At 42.8% G+C, this 26,469-nt stretch overlaps 2 protein-coding genes across 6 annotated transcripts in view; one reads left to right on the forward strand and one right to left on the reverse strand.

Annotated features, from left to right (window-relative positions):
• Positions 1-47: 47 nt before the first annotated feature.
• On the reverse strand, positions 48-18,933 carry lcorl (ligand dependent nuclear receptor corepressor-like). Of its 2 annotated transcripts, XM_035636376.2 has the most exons (8): positions 18,681-18,933; positions 17,765-17,830; positions 15,548-15,636; positions 15,263-15,389; positions 13,840-14,064; positions 13,617-13,707; positions 1,909-7,628; positions 48-1,816 (listed from the first exon to the last, which is right to left on the reverse strand). In XM_035636376.2, exons 1-8 carry the CDS (start codon positions 18,916-18,918, stop codon positions 1,809-1,811), a joined length of 6,564 nt encoding a protein of 2,187 aa, XP_035492269.2. In that variant the 5' UTR covers positions 18,919-18,933; the 3' UTR covers positions 48-1,808. The 2 variants fall into 2 exon arrangements, with proteins under 2 accessions (XP_035492269.2, XP_035492270.2); XM_035636377.2 differs by lacking the exons at positions 48-1,816; positions 1,909-7,628 and adding an exon at positions 8,245-12,698.
• Positions 18,934-24,323: 5,390 nt separating this feature from the next.
• Positions 24,324-26,469, forward strand: part of slit2 (slit homolog 2 (Drosophila)) — a 132,244-nt gene continuing 130,098 nt past the window's right edge. For all 4 annotated transcript variants that reach the window (XM_047333991.1, XM_035637608.2, XM_047333992.1 and 1 more), the window contains exons 1-2: positions 24,324-24,500; positions 24,769-24,880. The gene's annotated coding sequence lies outside the window, so the exon portion shown is untranslated. The remainder of the gene's footprint in view (positions 24,501-24,768; positions 24,881-26,469) is intronic.

Consider the following 26,469-nt stretch of genomic DNA (forward strand, 5'->3'; position numbering starts at 1 on the left):
GTGGCTCTTATGTTTCGGTCGACTATATAAATCATATCCCTCACTCGTTATTTCAAAAGACTCTTTATTGTTCCGATTGCAGACACTGGTTTGCGCATCTGTAGCGGACAGTATAAAAACACATCATAAAGAAAATATACAACAACTGTTTAGCACCAGGTTCTTCAACAGAGGGTTATTCATCACGACACTGAGCCACCCAACCTCGCTGCTGTTGACATGGCAACCATAGTGACATACACACGATACGCACTACAGGTTAAAGTTTTGACCCACAGCCATACACCCTGGATCAAACAGGAATCTGATCCAAGATTAGTGTTTCATCGATCAACTCTCTCGGCCTCGTGTCTCACAGTTGATAAGCAGAAGAGCAGAAGGCCTCGCTGAGCTCCAGTGGAGGTAGGCATCCCTCGCTGCAACTTGTGGAAGATTAAGACAAACAAAAAAAAAACAGGAAATCTTCACAACACCTCTCCCACCTGCATTTAAAGGTAAATAATGCTATTATGTTAATGAAAAAAAACAGGTAATGCTATGATGGCAATTAAGGATATGTTAATATTCTCCTTCATTTAGGAGCACAAATCAGGTGGGGGGGGGGGGGGCTTAGTTTGTAAAATAATATCTTTTAAGATCACATTGCACGGCTATGGAAACAACTGAAGTAACATCCCAGGCCATTGTACTGGTTTACATCCATTCGTCTGTCAGCAATAATAATAATAAAATAATTACTACGTACTGATAAATCATCTGGGTTTGTATTGCACCAAATAGATCCTCTAGTTTTACAGTGGGGGTTGGTAGTGGGACATGGGGTGTGCAAAATATTGGGGAGGAATATGCGTAGTGGGATTAATAATCTCAGATGAACTAGTGCAAGAAGTAGATCCGACACAATCACATAACGATAAATGAATTAAAACAAATCAGATCCCAAAGACCATAAACCAAAACTTCTTAATCAGAATCTACTTTCTACAACTGCATAACGACACTTCCTTCATCACTTCACGTAAACCTCTGGGTTTGGAATTTGTGGTTTGTTTGGAAAGAATTATTGAAGTTGTGCTAAATGTAGTGTGGCGCTAAGACTAAGACAAATATTGTTTAAATGACAAAATGTGTGGTTTCAGTACAGACCAATGACTTCAACACAGGACTTTATATTTAGGGTCCATACACACATCGTGAAGGGGCTAAAAGAATTCCTTCATTCATATATAGTATATTATTTTTGGCCACTGGTTTGCAATACGACAACTGTGACTGTAGCAAACAAGGAAGAGAATGTCATTACATTTCGATCAAAAGTTTTTAAAACTTAGAACACAAATGATTAAATTAGAAACTTGTAATTTAAACAGTGCCACAAGAGGATGACTATAAATAAAGATGAACTTTTGGGGAATATTTAAGAGCTGTACAATAATGAGTATTTAAAGTATTAGTTTCAGATAAAGATTATTTGGAGATGGAGGCCTTCATAATGAGGTATGTTTTTTTGGGGGGGGGGGGGGTCCCATTAAATCTCTGTAATGATTTGATCTGAAATCGTTCAGAAAGACAAAGGCAAGTTGACAAAAAAAACAAAAAAAAACCAATATCAAATATTCTGTACATACGTATCCAAGGATAAAAATAGTGCAACATCAAGCTTTTGTTAAGTTAGACTGCTACATAACTGCTGAGTGTTAGACTGAGCCAGAGAGGGACGGTCCGTCCATGTGGTCAGCTCAGTGTCAAAAGGCACCACGTTAAAACCACAGTCCCTTTCCCAGGAAGGAGGAGGCCTCATGCTTCATTCAGTTCTCTGTCAGAAAAGAAAGAGAGCAAAAGTGATTTGAGAGGGTTGCTTGATAAATGTGTTTTAGTGATGTTCAATAAAAGAAGCAAGGTAGTTACCTAACACAAAGTCACACCATCTTGGCCCGGTCAGGCCCTTCATTCTGGATTGTCTCAACGTTTTCGCAGGCGGTGGTTGTGGTGGTTCCGTTGACACAACCCCTGGACTTTTGTATTTGCCTCTCTGCCTCCCCTCCGGCATCTCGTCCTGCTCCTGGAGTGATTGAGGTGCAGAACCCGCCGGCTCTCTAGGGGCAGTCCTCCCGTTCATGCTTATTCTTTCAGTTTTCACAGCTTTAACAACTCCTACCAATTCTCTCTCCCTTCCTGCAAACAGATATGCAGAGGGCGACCCGTCATCCAGTGTCACAGTACAGGAGTCCCACTCTTCCTCCGTCGATTCATTGTCTGGAGAGTTGATCTTCCTCAGAAACACCCGGCACTCCTTCAGGGTCTCAGGACTCCAGGCTTTCGAACAGAGGTTCTGCTCTTTGGGTACGTCCACTGGCTCCTGAGTTTGGTCGAGAGAACTGGAGGCAGAACTGTTCTCCAAACAGTCTGATAACTGATCTTTTGCTGATCTGTGTAATGCCTTACATCTTTGTTGTTGTCCACGTACTGCATGTCCATTTGAACAACTTGTAACTGCTTTTAAGGTTTTTTTATTCCTTTGCCTCTTTCGCCACCTTTCCCTTTCTTCCCGGGTAAGGAACCTTGTCCTTGCTCTAAGTACAGTGGCCTGGTAGTTTCCAAAGGCTCTGCTCTGCCACCATTGGCCTCCTTGATTGAACCTGCCTGTCGCAAACCTGGGGGTGAAAAGCCGTCGCCTTATATGTGTTGGCAGAGGAGCATTATTTCTCTTTCCCAACCTTCTTTGAGCCTGTCGATGTTGTAAAGGACTTTTTGGCACCGTTTTGGCAAACTTCTTGATGTGTTTGCGCAGTCGCTCCGCCTGAGGACTGTGGCAAACACTTTTGCTGTTGGCAGAACGAGGAAAGTGCCCAGGTTCATAAGGGTTACGGGAGCTTGGCTTCTTGACAATAGCCAGAGACTGTGTCTCTGTGGTCTGCATAAACCAGGAGCACAGCTGCTGCATGCTACAGGACCTTGGTGTGTTAGGGGGACAATCGAAAAGAGTTCGAACCACAGAGGAATGTTTCGACTTCCTGGTAAATGAATTGTTGCATTTGGTGCCTAATTTAGAATTAAAGGCCATTTCTTTTTCTTGGTTCTCCACAGTCCCTGACACCCAGGTGTCGGAGATGAGTCGTATTCGCCTGGCAAGCTCCTGGTTCGTTGTCTTTTCCTCAGTTGACGCAGCCCACCACCTCAGTGTCTCTTTTGGGGTAAAGATTGAGTCTACAGATACCCCTGCCACTCTGCTCAGGTCCTGAGAGATGTTATTCCTCTTGTCTTGTCCAAAGAGCTGTCTTTTCCCCCCTGAAGCTTCAGCACTACTCTGTTGCTCCTCCTTTCTCCTTTCATTGCTGGCCTTGTTTAGCAGAAGTTGTTTTGAGCGCCGTAGCAGAGCGTTACTGTGGCTGTATGACCTAGAGGTGGAGGTGGCAACAGCGTGCAAAAAGTGGATGGAGGGCTTTCTCACTCTCATTGAGTGACGTACTGCTACAACTGGATTGTGCAGCCTATCTTTACTTTCTTTTTTTGTTTCTATCCCTTTCTCCGTTTGACTGCTTCTGTTTGCTGACTGATAACTGATTGTCCTGGGTTCTTTGGCAAATTGGAATTCTGACAGAAGTCCTTGCTTATGAATTTGTGTTTCGGGAGACTGCCGAGTATCCCGGTTGATCTGAATTTTGCGTTGCCGAGGTGACACTGAGGTCACTGTAACTGAGATCCCAGAGATTTTAACTTTTGCAGGTCTACCCGGTTTCCTTGAGGGCACAGAATCATCCCCTTTCTGACATTTGATGTTCCTGCTAGATAGAGGGGCAGACTCTTTCACAGGGCTGACAAAATTTAACTCCTCTGACAATTCTGTCGAGGTGGTTTCGATGTTACCTGAGCTGGTCTTAGAGTTGTGCATTAAAATGCCCAAGTCACTTTTAAGGCCCACTGCTTGCCAGGCATCATGGAATTCTGTTTGTAGCTGGTCAAAGCCCTCAGACACCATTCGTTTGTTTCTCCTTGAACGGCCATACACAACCGTTATTTTGAGGTTCTTGTTTACATTCTCCTCAGCATCAGATACTGTAACAGATTTTCCGCTTATTTCTGTCCCAATTGTCAAATCCACAACCTTCTGCTTGCGTGGTCGACCAATTGGTCTCTTCACTTTCTGCTCCAGCTGTGGTCCCAGCTTCTTTGGCCGGCCTGGACGCCTTTTAGGAGGAGTAGATTCATGAAAAGATATTAAGTCACATGGTGATCTCTGGCTCTCGGTTCCAGCAAGACGCTTTGTTGGAGTACTTTCACCTGATCTTCTGGAACCTATTTTAGGTGATGAGGAAACTGACTTGGGGGAAGAGGTGGACTTGCTTAGCGGAGATGCTGTTTTGGGTGTTGTGGAGGCAGACTTGACTGGTGACGATGCCGACTTGGAGGGTGAAGACACAGACTTGCTTCGCGGAGATGCTGATTTGGGTGTTGAGGAGGCAGACTTGACTGGTGACGATGCCGACTTGGAGGGTGAAGACACAGACTTGCTTCGCGGAGATGCTGATTTGGGTGTTGAGGAGGCAGACTTGACTGGTGACGATGCCGACTTTGAGGGGGAAGACACAGACTTGCTTCGCGGAGATGCTGATTTAGGTGTTAAGGAGGCAGACTTGACTGGTGACGATGCCGACTTTGAGGGGGAAGACACAGACTTGCTTCGCGGAGATGCTGATTTAGGTGTTGAGGAGGCAGACTTGACTGGTGACGATGACAACTTGGAGGGTGAAGAGACAGACTTGCTTCGCGGAGATGCTGATTTGGGTGTTGAGGAGGCAGACTTGACTGGTGACGATGCCGACTTGGAGGGTGAAGACACGGACTTGATCCGCGGAGATGCTGATTTGGGTGTTGAGGAGGCAGACTTGACCGGGGAAGATGCCGACTTGGAGGGTGAACCAGCAGATCTTGCGGGTGAGGTAGTAGACTTTAGTGGTGAAGAAAATGATTTTACTTTTGATGTACGAGACTCAGTGCTCTGGCCTTTTGGTTTCTCAGGTGTCCCTGACCATGAAGAAACTTCACATGGATCAAATGGTTGCTCTGCTTGTGAACTAGAACCACAGCTTGCTGATTTGAGACTATATCTGACTCCTTCTTTATCTTTTACTGCTGATACAAACATGAGCTTAATTGGGCTAGTGTACTCAACAAGGGAGTTGGGGGGTTTCTTAACACAGGGGGCAGACTTGACGGTGACATTCCTATTTGATGAATTTTGGGGCATCCTTGAATCTGGCTTTGAGACTTGTAGTCTTTGTGGAGATGATCGAAGCCTTCCAATAGGCTTGGCAGCACAGTCACTGCCATCTGTCCTAATATCCAAGTTGCATTTTGCAGGACTCTTCTCTTTGGCAGCCATAGTTTCTGACTCGGGGTAAGATGGTCCACACCGCTCTCTCTGTGTTGATTGAAGGGCAATCTTCCCTGTATGCTCAGACGTGGACAGAGTGGTGTCATTTCTTGATTCAAGCTGAGTGTCATTACTTTCTGGATCTTTGGATAAGGCGTCCAAAGTTCCATATGTCAAAACCTTCTCCTTTTGTGTTCTCTGGTTAAATATACTGTCAGAGAAACATGCAACAAAAAACATCTTCCTGGGCTCAGTGACATAGGAGGAAAAGCGCTGTGGAGGGACTATGTTCCTTCTGGTTCTTCTTGCCTCCTTGGAGTGGTTTGATTGACATTTCTGCCTCTTTCTAATAGGACTATGACAATCTTTACCCATGCCTGGTCTATTCTCACTGTTGGAGCATTGACTAGATGGGGCTTCTTCATAGTTCTTGTCGCTTCCAGGAATGCTGACCTCACCACCTTCTTTACAGGGCCTGTTGCACTGCTTTGCTGAGGTTACAGCAACTGTAATCTCTGTTTCTTTTTGTCTACCGTAACCCTTTGAGCTTTGTTTGCCAGACTTGCTCTGCAACTCAGGGGTGGGTATCTGAGTGCCTGTGTGAATAAGATCTTTTTCCTCATTTGATATTTCCCATTCCTTCTCCTCTGCTTTAATGTCTTCTGTTACTATTACTGTCTGTATCTCATCTTTTATTTCATTCTTGCCACTTTCTACAGATAGCATTTTCAGTGGTCTCTCTTCAACTTTATGATTCTCTACAGGTTCTACACCTTCCATTTCTCTCTTAGACTCCCCTTTAGCTAGGTTTGAGTCTGTTGAAGTGCATGATGTAGTTGCAGTATCCTTTCCATCATTCAATCTTGTCCTCTTGGCTGATGGCCCCCTTCTCCTATTGCACGACTGGTCAAGCAGGGCAAACTCCCTTTTAATTTGTAAGGTATGCCTTCTGGCTGAAGAGTCATCAGCAGGTGTTGCTATTGCTGCTAGGACTTCCTGTCGACGTCGGGAGCGGGTATTAGGTGACTTGGGCTCTTTGCTATCATGGCGATTGAACAGCTCACTGAGATTGTAGTCACTACCATTGCCTTTGTGAAGCACTTTGGTGATGATTTCAGTCAGATGGGCATCAGCATGAAACTGCAGATCTGCTGAGGGTGACAGCAGCTCCTGGTTTTCAGAAACATTAATGGCTGTAGAAACTGGAGGTGGGTCTTTCTCTAGAGGTTTGATTGTCTCCAGTTTCTCACTGAAGCGATTCACAACATCCTGCAGTAAAGTCCCACTTGGGTTCTGCTCAGCCTGACTCTTTTGGGTCTTACACTCATCTTCCGTAACTGTATCCACATCTGCATTGTGGTTGCGTGCATTCACAAGGTCATGTTTAACTATAATGTTGGTTTCCTCCTCTTGTCTATGGTGAAGGAGGGAGGGTGGCTTTTCATCAGTTTTCTTACTGATGTCTGAGGGGATAGGGGACAGAGGGGGAGGAGAGGGGCTCTGCTCTCTTTTCAGGATAGGACAAGGAGGATCCATATCTACTACCCCTCTTTCTATTTTGTTCTCGACCTGTATTAGACAGGTATGGTTTGAGTTACAGTGACAAGAATGGGGGGAATGTTGGTTACAGCAGATTGATGACGAAGGGCATAAACTAGAGAGTGGAGTGCACAGTGAAGGGGATTTGGACAATGTAGGAGAGGATGTAAATGAACACACTATGTTGTTGATACGACCAACAGCCAGGCTTTGACAGGAAATGCAGTGCAGCCTCTTGGGGCACAGAACAGTGTAGGTTTCCATCCTGCACCTCTGCACACAACAGTAGCTTGAACTCTGAGAACCATCATTTCTACAGTCTTTTAAAGGGTAGAGATGGATGCTACAATTGGACTTGGAGTCTCCTGAATGGCACATTGTGCTCCCATGACCTTGATGATCACAATCCATTAAAGGGTAGAATGAGCTGCTGTTATGGGCTTTACATTCAGTATGTGTGACTGCATGGGGGTTAACATTATCCTGTGGGTGAACACCACAGTGACAGCAGTAAGATTCAGTTTGACCTGAAGGTCTGCGATTTAGCAAAGATAGCAATTTTTGCTGGCGTGCCACCTTCAGGATCTGGTAGAGTAAGGTACGGTGTGCTAGGCAAAGTGTGCTGAGAACAGCATCCAACGCTGAACTCTCACGACAGTTCTTCCCTTGCTGTACCAGATTTCCCAGTTCTTCTGTAAATGATGGCAGCATGGAGCTAGAATCAAAAATGAAAAGATGAGAGTTAGATTTTACTCCACTGAGCCAGTGTCCAACAACAAATAAATACTGAGAGAGTGAAGTTAGATGTGTTATTTCCTGTATACAATGTTGTGGCATTTCATTCATGTGAGAATGATATAATTATAATACTGGGGTCTTTCTGATTCACGTATTTAAGATTAATTCTTTTTGGAGTACTGCCATGTGTTTAAAGCTGTTTTCAGACATTAACACAAAATTTCATCCAGATATTTTCTGGTGTTTGACATTAATATATGACGAACTTAGTGGGAGATTGTCAGAGTCAGCCGCATTCACAACAGCAGGATAATCCCTGGAACATTCTGTGGTGTCTCTGAAGAGAAGCAGGATGCTCCGATGTTTTAGTTTTTTTTACATGTAATCTACGTGGCCATTTGCTCGCTGAAATTACTCCGCAGATTCTCCTGCTTTATTCTCACATGGGCAGTTGAATGGGAAAGTTCTGGTGTACACAAGAAGTCCCTGGCCAATTTCATCTTAACGTGAAAGAAGAACTGTCCTATAAACCGTTAGTAATCTGCAAAATCCTGAAACAGACCACTGTGTGGATAGAAATTATGAAAGGTCACTGATTAGAGAATTGTTTTATTGATGAGTTGCTAAAGGCAAATGATAACATTCTGCTAAAAGCAGAAGGAACGATTGTAGAAACGCTCAAACCTAAATTTTCTTTCAACAGCTCTTTAACCAACAAAATGACAGCTCAAAAAAGACCCTAATGTTCAAATCAACTAACTGTTTGATCAGGTCCTGTGAGTCACAAATTTTACTATAAAAGTCAGTAATAACTTTAACATTAAAAGTAAATTATATTGAATAGTATTTCCAGCTTTTTAAGCACTGTACATGTCCTGACCTTGACAGGTCGGACACAATAAATGTGTTACATTCTGTAGTGTAACTGTTGAGCTTGTTATGATAACCACAAAATCTAGATTTTATAATCACTTGAATAATTGTTAACATAAGCACCAAACAACCACAATACTCAGATTTGCCATTTTAGGACAAAATAAATTATATCAGCTAACATTTAAAAGCGGTCATGCAGGTGTAGCAATACACATTTCACATTGCATCAAAGTGCCCCATTACAAATCAAGAACTACAACAATTAAACTAGTAAAATCACACTTCTGAAGCACAGTCAATAAATAAGTATGCAGCAACAACACAAAACTGTTTTTTTTATAATAAAATGCTTCTCAAAAATCATAAATAGCTGATTTATGTAAATTAATTAGAAATATTGACAGAAGTTTTAAAAAACAAAAGACCTCGATCTCAGTTTGAAAACAAGTCCAAGTGTGTTCCCAGTATACACTACCATTTAACATGCACAATAAAATAATTACATTTCCTATTTCTCAAGAAGGGTGTAGGCTTGTTAACCAACTGGCCCTTGGACATAAAAAGCAGATAATTCCCAGAGTAAAGACATCATGCTGCACTATGCTGTAGCCCCAGACACAGGCACGGTGTACTGTTATGAGCAGAAACATTCAGGAGCGGAGACATCAGTATTTCTATGCATTATAAAGGTTGAAAAACCACACAATCTGAGCAAAATGCTTTAAAAAATAAAACTGCATTAAATTTAGCCTTAAAGTTACAAAAGACACATACAAAGATAACCAACAAGGATAAATATTTAGCTAAGAAAATGGTAAATCTCCTGTTAATGCCACGGGACAGGATTTAAACCATTGTTTTTACGAAATGGCCGACTGACTGTATAATAATCTATTAGATAAGTTAAAGTGTTGTTGATGGCCATAAATTTACACTTGGGTGTTTTTCCTTGAGAGACAAAGAGTTCATAAGCGTCTCTAAGCTAACGAAAGCGCATACCCTAGCATAATAATTATCATAACAAAGAGGCTTTAATGTGAAACCTGACACTGGGCTATAGGCAGATCAGAGTTCAGAGGTATATGTGGCAATGAGGTTAGAGAGAGAGAGACAAACAGACAGCCTGACCCAGCAAAACAAATCAAAGAAGCTTTGTGTGGGTAACCCTGAACTGCTGCTTTGGTAGTAGCACTGTTAATGGATATAGGCCCATCTCAGAGGCCCATCCGGTAGTCTACAAAATAAACCATCAGTCCATACACTAAACACTCATTTGTCATTGAGGCATCACACATTACAATGCGTGACACCTCGGAATCGCATCTGTTGTAAGTAAGGTCTTTTGTTGTAGATACGCTTCTTTGTGCCAAGGAAGGGGTCCCATAAAGTTATGTCTTAAGCAGCAGTTATGTATGAGGTTTACAGTAATACAGCTACAGTAGCAGAAGTATCACAGTATCTGTGATAATAAAACATCTTCCACGAACAGTACACATACACAATAGCATACATTTCTCAAGCTTATCAGTGCACATTTAAAAACATGCTTCACGTTTGCATTCCGACTACACTCGATACAATGTTCAGACTAGTTTGCACAGATAGAGCAATAAGCTATGAGGACACAAAAATGGATATCACTAACGAATCTCTTCAACAGAAACTCAGATGGAAACATAGAAGATGCAGCCACCACAGCAGTTTGTATTATACAATCTCCCTGTTTGTAGACAGTGTAGTCTAATAATAGCAATGAGTTTTTAATCTGTTACAATGGCTCACTTACAAAAGTCACTTCAGTTAGCCCAGGTAAGATAACCAGAGAGAGATAGAAAGCTGCAAATGACAATCATCATCGCTCCATTAACAAGGAGCTTTAAGAGTTGAATCAAACCTGAATAACCTAATAATCTAACAGCTAGCGAACGTGAGAGTCACACTTTTATGTCTTAGCTTTAAGAGGTCCACAGCTGTGTTTCTCATGCTTGATCCTGGGCAAACTGGTGGACAACAATCAATGTCAGTTTTTCTTCTTGAAATAAAGCCATATCATCAAAAAAAAATCCCTGAAGGTCTTGAAAAGGATAATGCTGTTTATATTCTATTCTGTGATTACCAACAAATCCCCTGACAAGACCAAAGCCAACAACTGATTATCCTCTTACGTCTGGGTGCAATAATTATTTTCATAATCAATTCATTATCCATAAAAAGTCTGAAAGTTGTACACTGTAATATCCAGGAAACCAAATATTATGGCTTCAGTGCATGTTATAAGAATAACAGAACAAAACACAAAAAATATTCAGTTTGGTAGGGGTGTGCAATCAGACGAGGCTTTCACAGGAATCATGAAAGTGTTTGTTTGGTCCAGTTTAACCCGCAGGAGACTATGGCAACAGCTGCAAAAGAGGAAATATAGTGTTGACGAGGCTCTGAACGTCTCCTGACGTTTTCACTGCAGAAATGAACCAGAAAGCAGTAATCTAGACTCAAGATTATTGGTGGGCACTGTCGTATTACTCTACATTGTAGAGAAAAATCGTGATTCTATCCCAAAAGTTAGTCATATAATCTTATGGCCAGATCACCAATCCCTACAGTTTAGTATCACAAAAGTCGGCAAATGTTTTACTTTTGAGAAGCTGGAACCAAAAATCAAAACAGGTCTGCTGGGAACGTCAAAGTATCAGGTTTTGGCCTCGTCGAAAAAATCTGCTAATTAAATTCATCTATATTTCTGTCTTTTTGTGGGATTGGTTGATAACAGTTAATATAACCCAAGCAATTTCCTTTAAGATCCTTGAGTGAAAAAGCTGAAGCTACGAGGAGTTTGTTGAGTGTTGCAGCTCCTGTGAACAAAAGCTGCAATGAGCACCACTGCCTCGCAGCTGCTTTAATGAAAGCCCAGGACTAGGCTCGAGAAATACAGCTAAAAGTATGACTATCACATTACAGACACATTGTTAAAAGACCTGAATATTAATATCTATATATTTAGTAAAGGCATGTGTTGTGTTTTAGCAAGTGTCTTCAGAAAACCTGTGTCTTGTAAGAGGTGATGAGTTCAAGTGTTGAGGAGTTCTGGAGGCGTTTTGTGGTCTAAAACCTCTTTGTGTCAGCAGCGGAGGCAAGAGTCCCTGAGCTTGTGGAACCGGTCATGGTACCAGAACCAGACGAGCTAGAATTGGATGAACAAAAGTTGGCAGATTTCTTCTTGGGCGGGTTCTTCAGTGTTCCAGTACGCTCCTTGACTTTGTATTCCAGTGTGCTATGGGGCACCCCATAGACCCCCTGGGCCTTGGAAACGCTCATGCGACCTGCCATCACCATAGTGATGGCCTCCTCCAACAGATCGTGGTCGTACTGGCGGTATCTCCCTCGTTTCTTTCTCGGTTGCTTGTCTTTATCCCGACTACCTGCCCCCTCCTCTGAATCATCCAGTGATGAACTGCGTGGTCCCAGGCGATGAGGTGACTGGTTGGCACTGCCTGGACAGCCGTGAGCCAAGAAAGGAGGTCTGAGCTTGAAGAGTGATGAAGGTCTGGCAGCAGGTGTTGATGAACTGGCAGCACCCTCTGTTGATGAGGTACGTTGATGGAGGTTTTCAGCCACGCTGCAATTTTCAGCTTGAGTCGACCTGTTATGGTCAGACATGGATCGAATCTGAGGAATACGCAGGGGCGTGGGCGGCTCCGGACTGGGAGTGGGGCTTGGTGGGGGCTGGAGTGCATCCCTGAGTTGGGGAAAGGCGCGGGTGAGAGTTTTCTGTAGACCACTTGGTTGAGAAAAAGTAAGAGAGGACGAAGGGAAACTCAAGTCTCCATTTTCCTCTGCAGCTCCTCCGATTTCTGCCCGCTCTGCCCATGCCGCCACCTTCTGCAGAACAAGACGGGCTTCACCGCCCAACATCGATGACATCATGTTGCACGACGTCACTTCATCCCTGAAATCTTTGCTCCCTGGTGCAAGTTGGTGCAGCATTCCAAGCCTTCTCTCAGCCCAGCCATCCAAACCTTGCTTCAGGGTGTGAAGAGGTATTCCATAAAGCAAGGATGCCCGCTGCTCCTGCAGCCTGCCTGAACGTATATCTTTTAAGGCCTTGGACAGCAACCCCTCAGACAGCTCCCAGCTCCTCTCAATGTACTCCTCCTTCTGCCTGCGCTTCCTCCTAGGGATGGGAGGACCAAACAGCAGGGTCAGGATGGAGGTGATGGAGGGTGTTTGATTTTGGCACAGGGGACAAGGGGGGTGCAGAGCGAGGGGTCCACTCCTTTATGCCTTGTGTTGGTAACATCACTGCGACTGTAAAGTTTCATGTCTGTCTGTTTTCAGTCTGTTTCTGGGCCCTCACACACTGCTGCTGTGTGTCTCTCATGCACACACATTCTTTGTGTGTGGCAAAGCCTCTTCACGTCCAGGTGGGACAGTCTGTGAATGGCTTGGCTTACTTTGGCGCTCACATACAACCCCTGTAGTTTTGTGATATCCTTCAGTGAGATACCCTTCATGCTTGAAGGTTGAATAATCAAACTTCAGTAAAAAAAAAAAAGGGAGGTAAAATCGATGTGAGGTAATGCAATGTCTCCTCATTGTACAATCCTGAGCTGTTGGCAAATGTTATAACACGCTGCCATTGCTGTGACGTTACCGCTCAAGAGATAAAAGAGTCAACCCCATAGATCCAAAACACCAAACACAGCTAACTCTTCATAATGACTAACAACAAACTGACCCAAAACAGTGTCAAACAAAGGAGAATGCATATCATTCAGGCCAGAGGTGTTGGATTAAATCAAGCAGCATTGGTAGAAATGAAAGTACCACTACACAATGTTGATGCGAACCAACAAACTTGAACCATGTTTTACACCTAATGGGGATTTTCTTACATGCACCTCACATGAGGTGCATATTGTGGGTTTGAACAAAAATGCCTAGATTATGAATATGTACTACTGTCTTCATGAAGAACCCCCAGTTTTAATTAAGAGGAATGATAGAGTGACCTTTCTCCTGCATGTTGCCACAAGGCCCAATATCACTTAAGTTATCAACAGAAACTATTCAAGAATAACAAAATTCTTACCCGGAGACTTTGATATTAGACGATGATGACGATGATGAAGATGAAGTTGCTGAGCTGGCAGGGTTCCTGTTGGAGAGGTCGAGCACGCCATCTGTTGCAGGAAAATGTACTTAAACGTTTAAGGAGATGAATCATATTGTGTAAACGTTACAGTCTTAAAACTTTAGAATCTGGAATATTTATTGGCTATGAATTTTTGCAAAGCGTTTAATGCTTTACTTACCTAGTTCAGGTTCACACTCTTTCTCCTCCTGGGTTCGGCACACTGTAAGGTCCAGAGGGGCGTCTGATGTTTCTGACAAAGGTGAGGAAGTCTTTGTTCTAACACCGTTTGTACTGGTGTGGATTAGACACTTGGATGCATAATCCATGGCAAACTGATGTACCATCTTCTTCATCAGCTCCTGGGCAACCAGAGGGATGTTGGAATCACAGCCCAGGGGCACATCTAACAAAGAAGGCGCAGATCCGGACAGTAGTTAGAATGAGAGAATTCAGCAAAGCATGATTTCTACTATTCTTAAAGCAAAAAGATATTCTAGGGCATTTTGTATCCTCATAGAACAATTGTTGCTAACCCTATGATGTTATAGGTCCATTGTGAAAATGTATTTTGGTCCCAACATGCAAAAGCACTATGCGTCTCAAAAATGTTGTACTTTCAGTACATCTTTCAGTCACTGTGGGTGACTACATGTATCCACTTTGCTTTGTCGTCAATTTATTTTGTCCAGCTCTTGTTAAATATTAAATTAATGGTTTCTGTCCACTGAAGTGTTGAGATGGCCTTTAATTCGAAATTATACCAGGAAGTGTTGAGTTTGTTTTAACAGTGTTTCCATTAACTCACATCAAGAATTAGATTTCTGTAAAACCTAACTGGTTTTACAGAAATCATTATTATTATAAATATTATTATCATTCTCAAATCACTTAATATATCAATATTGTGAAATAAAATGATTTGTACTGTGATATTATATTTGATTAATTCGCACACCCCTAGTACCAAATTAAACTACACAGCTAAATTGAAAATTAGCACTGAGACCATATGTCATTTAGTTTCATATTCATTACTTCTCACAACCATGGAAGCTGTTTGATGATTAATCAATTTACGAGGGAGACTTTGAGATGACTTCAGGGACCCCTTGAGAAACTACATTTAAGGAACTCTTGTGCAAGCATAAGCAAGCTACTTCATATAAATTGTCCTTTGATAAACTACTGACAGCAAGGTCTGGGTTATCAGGAGGGACCAGGGAGAAAAGACAGAGGATCAAATGTAACATCAAACGAACACAAATGAAGCTGGATTAGCTCTGTTGTAAAACCAAAACTTCCATCTAAATTAATTCTTCACTAGGTGAGAAAATGGGATTCCAAATTTTTTCTTTGGACACAATAGTCTTCAAACAGTGCTATTGAGAAACCAATATGCACGAACATTAAAGTAGTCCGGAGCCTTTCAAGACAAGCAGATCAGCCCGGTTTTAGAAACATTCAAATTTTGAATATCAATAATGTTCCTGCTTCTATTTAGGATAGAGCTGACAGTTGTAAGTCTTCTGCAGGAGCTTTACTGTGTCATAAGTTGACATATTTGTGCCAAACTCCGCAAGGGAGTAATGAACCTCACTCACCTTTCTTGTTGAAGACAGCTTGGAGAAACCTGTGCGCTGATTGGCTGCTCTCAGAGATGCTTGGAGCCTGACAGGGAGAGTAATCAGAGGGGGAGGAGAGGGGCGACGTGGCTGCAGGTACTTGATCCTGCAAGGGAAAAAAACGTTTTATGTTTTGACAATTTTTGCTATTAAGAGTAAATTTTATTATATGTTATCCTATATGGAGCAATACAATTATTAGAAATATCAAAAAACAAATAATGACTTAAACCACTATTTCTGGATTATCTTGTAAATTCTTACACTGAGTTTGTCCAGGGGGAGGTTGCAGAATGAACACTGAGAGCAGCTTGCTTCTGGGGACCAGTCATCCACCTCTTCAGGTTCACAGTCTAAAGGACAAAACAACACACAACCAGGCAACAATAAATTAGGGTACAGCAGGGATTAACCAGCCTCCTATGGCGATTGATATGCATCATTTTGACGGGAGGCAGTAGTGGTTTCCAGACTGTATCATCACACAAACACTATGCAAAGAAAAAAACTACTTTGATTACTATTTTATCATATTGCCCAACCCAAATGCAACTACACATTGACAGTAGACTACAGAAATGTTTCAAGGTCTTGTACAATTTACAGCGGTTAACCCTTACTACAAAGCTCTCAAGATAGTCTTATAAACAGGTGTTTGCTCATAAATGTTTGTACTTTGCAATTCAAATCATTGTAACTATACCTCTTAATATCTGTATTGTGTTGCAAATTACAAAGCAGGGGCTGCTTTGACAAAACTGGATTAGTTGTTTCTAAAACTGGTTTCTCTATTGAATTTCCGGATTATGTTATATGGTTATTGAGGTATAAAATACCAGGGATGTCCCAGTCGAATTGGATTTGAAGATTCAGCCATCTGTTCTGTTTTTTTCCATGTAGAAGAGCATCTAGCAATCAGAAAATCTACTGACAAGAGTTTCAGTGATGATTTTGATGTGTTCCCAAAAACAGTTGGGCTATTGGTTATGGATCAGTTATGAAATACTACTGCACTGCTGCCCTTATCTGTTACTAGTGATGTCAGCCTGACACTGCCGCCAAGATTATCGGAGCGACCAACAGAAATGAGTGGCACTGCCTGTCCTCGCGCTGCCGCCCATTTCAATCACTCTCTCTACTCCCATCACAGCTTCATTTAAGTCTATGTTGTTAATTTTACAGCCTGCCAACCCGTTGCTCCTGCATTGTGCTATACACCGGGCAGCTAAAAGTTTAATGAGTCACTTGGCTTGACTTTCAGGGGACAGACTTAAAATTACATGTCTACAGATTTTACTTATCGTCCACCTCTTGCTGCTCTGAGTTGCATCCACAGAATGGAAGCGTTGTCTGACATTAATTTAAAAGACAAGATCAGGGACAAATGGACGAATGCCACTGAAACAGTGTTTAGACTGAGCAGTTCGCCATGTCTGACAGTTGTCTATGACACATCATCTGGTTATGTACCCGTCTAGTCTCCAGATGGCACTGCTGGCCTCTCTGAGGCTACAGATAGTGTAAAACAAGCTTTGTGCTTTGGCACCTGGTGCCCATTAGGTGCTAGTTAAAGGAAATAGTAGACAAAGTAAAAATAATTTCAAGGTATATTTCAAATTTGAATTAATAGTAATAGTAATAATTAATAATTCAGTCTAGCTGCCATTCAATTTTATTGATTTCAGATTTCAATATGTACCCTAAGTGTAACCCTAACCATTTTGACAGTGTCTAAATAGCAAGAGAACTAAATTTGATTTCCTCATAGAAACCAAGTGACCCCTAATGTTTACTGCCACACATGGCCAACACAGAAAATTGCTGATTGGTTGTTGTGTACACTTGTTCTCAGCTCAGTAGCATTCATCTTAGTCTGGTGTTTCCATCCATAAGACACAGGATTAGGCCTCTGGATATAGACTATCTCATGATTTAATTCTTTAAATCAGGAACCAGCAGGGGCCAATGTGACATGGAAGTATTTCAAGATTGATTCCACGCTGCCTTCTTAAATCATCATGAGGTTGGTGTTGTATATATTTTAATCAACAGCTGCTTTAACCTTTTATAAAGATTAGAGTTGTTGTTGTTTTTCTGAGTCTGAAGTTCTTCGAAACCTGAAAGCGGCACATTGTACCTAACACTGTTGAGTTTAGTGACTCAATCAGCATGCGTTTTGTTCCATGACTGAAGAATATTCCATAAAAAAAACGCGTTTTACTAATAATATTTGCTTAAGACTTCTACGTCCTGTTGGGAAAAACATATATAATTAGATATAAAAAGTAAAATATTTGACACTATTTTCTTAACATGACAAATGTGTTTGAGTGCTACAGACAGGGTGGAGGTGTCACAGGGGATTGACGGGCAGACTAATGCATGGATGTTTTATAAGTTTCATATTTCGTTGTTATTAAAATAAATCAATATGCCTAAAGAAAGCCAGATTTTACTGTACACACAAAAAAGACAACCCACCATCAAACACATTGAGGTCTCTCAGCAGCATCGGGCCATAGATTCCTCCCAGGATGCTTTCAAACCCTGCAAGACAAAAGTCAACCCTTCAATACCGACACGGAAGAGAAATGCGTGGTTGCAATGCACGACATCAGGGTACAGTATGTTCTAACAACTTCCCACAGCAGCAACACTGTGCACTGTTGAATCGAGGTAACTTCACAGACGCTTTACACCTGCGACGACTAAAGCAGAGCACTTCGTCTCACTCAGCTAACAACACAAACAGTGAACGTCACTCGTGAACAGTAGACGGTTCACGCTGATCCTGCCGAGAGTGTTCTGAGTCGGGTGTCACCGAGAGCTAGGCTAACGACACCGGCTTGTGTGTTCAAAATAGCTCCCGGTGCGCGGAAAACCGTTACCAGAGACTTCTGCAATGAACGCGTCTCTCGTGTTGCACTGACACTAGCTTCACTCACGTAGCGATAATCCCCTCCCCCAAATAACAACAGCGATCATGTTAGCATTGCATTAGCATAGCCACCGTAAATGTCAATAAACAATTCTAGCCAACGGCATTAACAATCAGTTATGTACCAATCAGACGATACGCCGAAATGCAGCATGCGCCCTCGGCCATGTAGCGTGATCCGTGAGAGCTCGGACCGGCGAGTAGCTAGCTAGCTCGGAGGGGACAAAGAAAAAGAGCCAACTGGAAAAGCTATCCAGCTGGTAAATATTAGCCTGTCAGCTTAATTTAACCGCTGAAGCTGGACACCTCCGGTGGCTACTAGCTAGCTAAAAGTTAGCTAGCATTAGCTAGCAAAGCTACATAGCTCGGCGCACCGACCCGCCCGTTACCGGGCAACATCTCTTTTGAAGCCCGTTTATTTTCTGCAAAAAAATATGAAAAACTGCACAGGAGCCGTACCAACGCAGTGAATCAGTTTATGTCGCCAGGAGTCAAGTTCCCGCCGAAACCCTTTCCTTTCTACCGTGCATCTGGGGCACTGCACGGTCGCCATTGTGCGTCCTTCCCCCCTCTCTCTCCCTCTGAGCCACGGAAAGAGGCTGCGGACGGTGTACCGCGGCAGCAGTCGCGCCCTCAGCTGGCCGCTGGGGGCACAGCAGGCTCCACCCTCCACAAGGCCCCACAAGGCCTCGCACATCACACCCAGGCTGACGGGACTAGCGAGTTTTGTTTTTACAAAAGAAACATGTCTGGGAGACGTATTTCACACAATGAAGGCTCACAAATATTGTAATCATAGATCTCATAAAATACTAGACTCATCACCTATTTAAGAAGTCAAGTTGGTGTGAGACAGAGGGAGATATGTAAATCACTGTTATTCCTTTTTTTTTGCTCTGTCACATACGTTTACATAATAAACATGATCTTATTTTTTATATTTTATGTCACATCAACCATTGAGAAATAGCATATTTAGCTGTGTGAACAGATGTAAATTCAGATATTAACTTGAGCCTATATTTGTTTACATTTTGGAAATTTAAGTACTCCGAATTAACTATTGGCTATTCCGTTTTGCTTTGTACCGGTGTATATACTGACAACTCTCAGTTAAGTTCTTTGATGATAAAGAAATCATTAAAACCTTTTGATTTCACCGGTTTTGTCTGCAGTTTGGTGCATACTTGCACAACTTGCAAAATGCATACTTCTTCTTACTGTACAGTGCTGTTAGTAAAGGGTTGGGCTCCCTGTGTATGTTCAATTTTACACTGATGAAAGGAAGAACAAATTATACTATATACTATACTATAATGCATCAGGTTTACCAGACATATATCCCTGGGCTGCTCAGACAGGGTTTGCGGATTAGTGTCTGAATTGATTGCCAGCTCCGTCTCACTGCAACCACATGGGGGCAGCAGAGCACTTTAAGATTTTCAGAGTACATTTATTAGATCCTGTGAGTATTAAGGCTGTTAAGATGAACCCAGTGTCGTCCTTCTGAATATTGTGTTTGTTTTCATCCAGTCAAGACCCAAGCCCCATAACAAATGTCCTAGTTTCATTGTGCATCAATTTTTTGGGGGAAAGGGGTAATTATTGAAAATTTGCATTTTCACCATATAAATTAGAGACTTTAAGGTGGCATTATCTGGGGCCATCCTCTTTCCGTATCTTTTCTTATATAGATTTGTAAAAATCTAACGTTAAGTTTTGTTTTGTTTTTGCAAAAGACATGTTTAAGTATTGCAAGACACACCAAACCTTGGGCCAGGTAATCCATCGGAGAATAATTCTGGTTGGTTTCTGGGGCTCTAGGCAAAATAGAATTAGAATGCCATGTGTACTCATTTGTTTGCATTGCACTTGATGAGCACTTGCATACACTAATGCAAAGAGAGTGGGCAGAATGGGGTTTCAGGGCCTCCCGCTCATTTTTGGTCCAGGCCCCCCTGGCAGGTTAACAAGCAGAACATCAGAAAGGTATGAGAACTAGCTAAAGAAAAGGGTTCGTGGAGAGCCTGTCAGTGATTGAGTGTGGTACAGCGGCAGGGAGGCTGATTAGAGAACATATGAAATAGAGTCCTAAAGATCTATGAAGGGTTGTAAAGCAGATAGGAAGATGTGATTGAATGTTGAGCTTGGAGGAGACGGCAAGTGTCACAGGCCCAGGTGGAATTTGTTGTCACGGTGACTTAAGAGCGTGGTTGCCGTGGAGATGGTGATGAAAGACGGCAGTCTGGTGAACGGCATTTGTGGACCGTGACCAACAGCATACAGCCTTGTGTGCCCTGGGGACAGAGAAGATTACGTGCAGGGTCACCACGATACTGTGTTTGTACTTTGTGTTTGAATGTACATGCATTGTTGCTCTAAATGCATGTGCGTTCAATCACACACTCTCAAGCACATCCTGAGACTCACAAGTGTGAGTTTGAACGCACATGCATTATAGTGCAACAATGCAGTCCACCTCCAGTGAGATGGCTGTGAAGTGATCGTGAAACGAGCGGCAGCTTAGCACAGAGGTGGTGGTCCCTCTGCTGCCTGCAGCCGCCCAAAGGAACTTTTAACACCTCAGTCATCAACATATCTCATTACTGCATCACCACACAGTCCTACTGGCGTTATAGGGCCACTCAGAGGTGTGTGTGTGTGTGTGTGTGTGTGTGTGTGTGTGTGTGTGTGTGTGTCTCAGCGAGCGTGCACACCTGGATCTTGTTATGTAGTTCAGGGGAGAGGCACAGTAACTGCACATGTTAATTTCCCTAAGTTTCGCTGCCTCAACAAGTCCAAACACAACAGCCCGAAAAAGACTACTAAGTATTAAATATAGCCAGAGATGAAGAAATCAACAGGACTCATTACACCCAGGAATAAATTATGTCCTCAAAATAACCAAGGCAAGATAAGGACCAACACATCCATCATATTCCTTTTCACTTTTTAGTTTTTTAAACCTTTGCTCTATCACTCTACGTCTTTGTTCCCTGAGTGCAGAAGAGTGCACCGTGGACGACGCTTGTTAAGCGGTTTTCAAGTCAACTAAATTCACAGGTGCATTCCAGGGGCCGATAGATTTATTTTAAAGATGATTAGAACCAGTTCTCCATATGCCATAGAAGAAACACCTCACATGTTTAATATAAACAGGATTTAACTGGTATTAGTAGGATTTTATTCTTCACACTAACAATCAAAGCGGCTCCGTGTACTGGCTCAGTATGTGCTCACACTCGAAGCCCTGCATGCCCTAGAACTGACTGTGACGCATGTTTCTCGTCGTTTGTTCTGGTTTCATTCGTCCTAAACTCAAGGCGTCTTGCTGAGTTTACAACATTGCAAGTGAAGGTTAGAAAAAACCTCAGTCTTTTGCACACTTGTGCATCTGGCTGTGCACCCCCCCCCCAACGCTTCAGATAGATTTAATTTAACTGCCCTGTGGGGTGCACAAACCAGGGGGGGGGTCATGTTTAATTATATGGGGTAGATAAATTAGAAGAATGCTTTATTTTGGAAAGCTCAGGCTATAGCGGGGTCCTCATTTTAAGGTGGTGATTTGTAACAGTTGATTGATTGAGTATGCCATTAGTGCTAATACTTGGATCCAATATGTTTAATTATTTGTACATCAAATGAATCAAAATGATCCCTTTACTGAGGTGAGACCACAATGACTGCAGATTGGGAGAGTCTAGGGTCTCGTTGTGTTTTTGGCAGCAACCTCCAGTATCATCTGTGACATGGTACAGACGCCCACCACACTTCGAACGGGAATTCAAAAAATTACTTATTTAACCCAGTATGAGAGCCTTGACATTGTTTTTATGAAACCATATAAAGGGGAGAGAATATGAAGGCAAAAGAAAAACAAATATGGAAATGATTACCTCAGAGTTTTTTTTTTAGAGTGTTTGCCTTAGTGTCTGTGCATGAACAGAAATGTATGCGCGCGCGTGTGTGTGTTGTAGAGTCCTGGGGATCAGTGTTATGGTTGGAGCATGGCCATTGCGATTACTACAGAGGTGCAGTATTCTCATCCCTGCAGAATCTAGTGTGAACCCTCACTTCAGTTTCCCATGTCCAAACACACGGCTACACTTGCTGTTGTGCAAGCAAATGAATAAAGACATCTGTTCAGAATTCATGGCTTTAAATGAGAAATGGTGGTTGCCTTTCAAAATGGTAATGTCTTTGTCATAGGGCCTTTCTCTATGTTTCTTCATTGTGTTCTGCCAATATGTTCTGTGTTGCCTGATAGATACATCCTTAGAAGCTGTTATGGATTTAAGTGATAACTGCAAAGTTGTAGGAATAGCTGGGAAAGGTAAATAGGAAACAGGAAAGAGGGGAAGTAAAGTGAGAAGAGGTTAATCTGAGTGTGCGGACGTGCATGCAGATACCGGGAGAGCCGTGCTGCTGTGCAGGGAGACACTAAGCCATTGCCGATTTGAAAAAGTCTTTCATAACTTCTGCCCCATCCAGCTGGTTCCAACTGACCCCTCTCCCTCTCAGTCTGAGCTGTCGGTCTTTTGTGCATCTGGGCAGATCTTTAAGTAAGATGGAGTTCAGCGAGATGTGGGTTTTTCTGGAGGTAAAAGGTAAAAGGGGCTCGAGGGGCTTATGCAGCGCAGGAGCACTACTTAGGATTATAATTAATTCTGCACACAATAATGCACTTGACTTTGAAGGCAAATGCTCATGCCCACACACACACACACACACACACACACACACACACACACACACACACACACACACACACACACACACACACACACACACACACACAGGAAGGTGGAGGGTCATTTTAAGTGGAGGTGAACAGGGCCAGATCATGCCCCAGGGATGACGGAGGGATGGAGGGAGGTGAGGGAAGGACCAGAGGAAATAGTCAAACAAAAAACACATGCAAGGTCAAGTGTACTCCTTCATCTACAATATAATGAAGGAAAGAGCCAAGAAAGAACCATGTTACTGCGCGATGTCTCAGTCAAGATTATGTTCTGCTTCTTCGGCTGACTGTCGTCTATGTGTTTATGTGTTTTTGTCTGTTTATGTATCTGTCTGTCTTTCTGTTTCAGTTTTGTTTGTGTCCTTGTCTTTAAACACATGCCCCTCAACAACTTCTTCTAATACATTAAGATGGAACTCAGTCTCAATGGACTTGGGATGTGAGGACAATATGGGCATTCACTTGTTCTGTCAGTGCGTATCTGACTTTGTATATCTCCGATGTATTTTCAGAAAGTATTCAGTGTTATTTACAGCCTAGATATAAAAAGGCCAGATATTGGATTCTCCTCTGTCAATGGCAAAATCAAAGAGACTGCATTTGCGAGGTCAAAAAGGCCCTTATGCTTTTTCCTCTTATGTTTTTGTGCTTTTCATTGTGAATGATAAAGAAAAGGAAAAAAAAGCAAACCACCCTTCATAATTCCAGTATTTTCAGGCAAATCAGATATGTATCTGTTGATATTGAAATTAAATAACAGTTTGATACTTTAAGCTGTCTGTGCTCACAGACTACTCATCAATCCACACAGCTGTCTTCCTACACGTGTATGTCTGATGTAAGTTATGCAGTTATGAATCTTCTGAGCAACTCATGTTTCTGATAAAAGCTTTGACTCGGTCATAAGAAGCAAATGCCAGATAGGCTTACCCCCTGGAGTTCCTTCCTTTGTTTTGGTTTTTCTCTCCCTTCGGTGTCACAAGCTCTGCCACCTCTGCCACACTGAATCATCTGCCATCCTCTCTGCCAAGTAGCTCATTCAACTAGACTGGGACATTGAGTATTGAACTGTTTGAGACACCCTCTCTGTCAGAGCCTGAAACACTCAGAACAGTCGTTGTGTTGATAAATTCATTCTGTCTAGGAAGTTTTGTATCAGATCTTTTAAAACTATTCAAGTGTCTGCTCCAGTACTCTGGCCACACTGCATTCATTTTGTCCGTATTTGTGCACGTCTTCTGACAGTTAACGGATAGGAAAAAAAAGGAGCAGTACCGCCGGAAATTCGGTGGGGGGCAGTGTAGCCAATAGCGCAAGCGGGACAACCACAGGACCTGTGCACAGGACGCGAAGAAGAAATGTAAAAAAAAATTGCGGTGAGACTCGCGGAGGTATGTCCGAGGCCGAGAACACGGCACCGAGGGCGCGATAAGAATGAGCTCCGGAGCAGAATGTGCCGCAAATGCACCTATGACGCTGGTGGCCAAACGCAAGTGAAAACGACGAAGAAGAGCGTACAACCAATTTTGAGTTCCGAGGTATAAATGGGACGCAGAGCACCACTATCAGATATCCACCAATCAGAGAACTCGATGTTACTATAGGATTTCTCAATGACATTGCGGAAGAAAAACATGTTTTTTCCTTAAAACAAGGCTGATGTCATACAGTCTACATTCGATGGTTACGACATTATGGCTAATGATAAAAATGAACCTCACTGTTGAGCTCTATCGTGTTCTTGTGTGTGTATTGCAATGCTGCGTTTCAGCAAGGTGAGTGAATGTGTATGTGTCTTACCTCCAGTATCACCATGGAGCCAGATGGTGCTGTCAAGATCCCCACAACGCGGTGCTTAGCCACCCTGTGCACCGCAGCAGCACTCACCTCTGACCTCACAGACACACACACGTACAAGGTGAGTCCACACACACACACACACACACACACACACACGATCAAAGACCTTTTTTTCTGAAACAAATGTCAATCATTGCGTGTTAATGTCAAGTGAGTGGGCGTCATCAGTTTTATGCAGTTGGACATCAGGGGGAGGGGGGGTCAAAAGGCGGATTACAGCTGTCATCAACCCTTCTGCTGCTACCTCCTCCTCTAGCTTCACACACACACACACACACACACACACACACACACACACACACACACACACACAGAGTAAATACACAGTGTGCTAAATACCTGTAATATATGACTGTGTGTGCTTGTTTCTCTTTGTATGAGCATATGTGGGAGTGAGTTGACAGTCCTATATTAATAATAATAATAATAATAGATTTCATTTATAGAGCACTTTTCATTGCTAAAAGCAATCTCAAAGGTTGATGCTCTGTCAGACTTGCCTCCTTGCTGCTGTCACTTTCAGTGATGTCCATCTGTCTCTGCTGTCTTTGGTGGAAATTTTCCCATTCTCCTGTTTCTCAACCATAGCCTATTCCTTAGAGAGGACCCCCCCCACCCCATGCTTCTCAACCCCAGACCCCCCTTATTTATCCCCAACCCACCCTCTGTCTCTCACTGTCTCATTAAGATTAGCAGGCCATGGCTAATCTAACCCACATGCCATTAGTGCCGTGCCCTTTCTCTTTCCCTGTCGTAATGAAGCTAACACAGACTCTGAAAGACTGTGTGTGTGTGTGTGTGTGTGTGTGTGTGTGTGTGTGTGTGTGTGTGTGTGTGTGTGTGTGTGTGTGTGTGTGTGTGTTTGTGTGGGAACACCATACCTGGCAAAAGAAACTCCACTTCAGTCTGGGCCAACAATGAGACACCGCAGGGAGGGAATGTAGCAAGGTTGAGTTTCTTACTTAAAATCAGTTATGATTTACACACAGCCACACATACAGTACACACAAACACACACACACACACACACACACACACACACACACACACACACACACGTATGCATGTGAACGTAGGCTCATCTAGACAGATGTTTCAGCTAATTGATTGTGAGTGTGCGGTGCTTAGCCTCATTGCTCGTGAGTGGCTCTAAGTGTGTGGTGTGTTTCTGGCTGACGCTAATAGACCACACAGCAGTGCTTCCCCACCCACACAGACATAATTTAATCGAGGATTGAATCTAATGCAACTGTAGTGCACTGCTTTATATGGTCTCATGATAACTATTTGAAGTTGCCATCAGATAAGGCTGGGCTTTTCTTGCCAAGTGCGAATGTGTGCATATATTCTGCCATACGATGTGTGTACCATGTGCACTTGAGTGAAATGTGGGCACATGCCCTGGTACAATGCTGGAAATATCCATCAGTGTGTTAGTGTGCGTGTTTGTGTGTGTGAGGTGCTGATGGAGTGTGTGTTAGTCAGTGACTAATATTGTCCATGTCGTCTCACATACAAACGTTTCCCAGCTCGCCAACACAAGATCTACGAAGCACTGCCGGAGACTGGGATGGGACGTGTTTGTGTAGATGTGTGTTAGAGTGAAATTTTCATACGTTTGCGCGGGGGAAGTGGGGAACAGGGAGG

The sequence above is a fragment of the Scophthalmus maximus genome, chromosome 8 (genome assembly GCF_022379125.1).
Source record: "Scophthalmus maximus strain ysfricsl-2021 chromosome 8, ASM2237912v1, whole genome shotgun sequence".
NCBI classification, from domain to species: Eukaryota; Metazoa; Chordata; class Actinopteri; order Pleuronectiformes; family Scophthalmidae; genus Scophthalmus; species Scophthalmus maximus.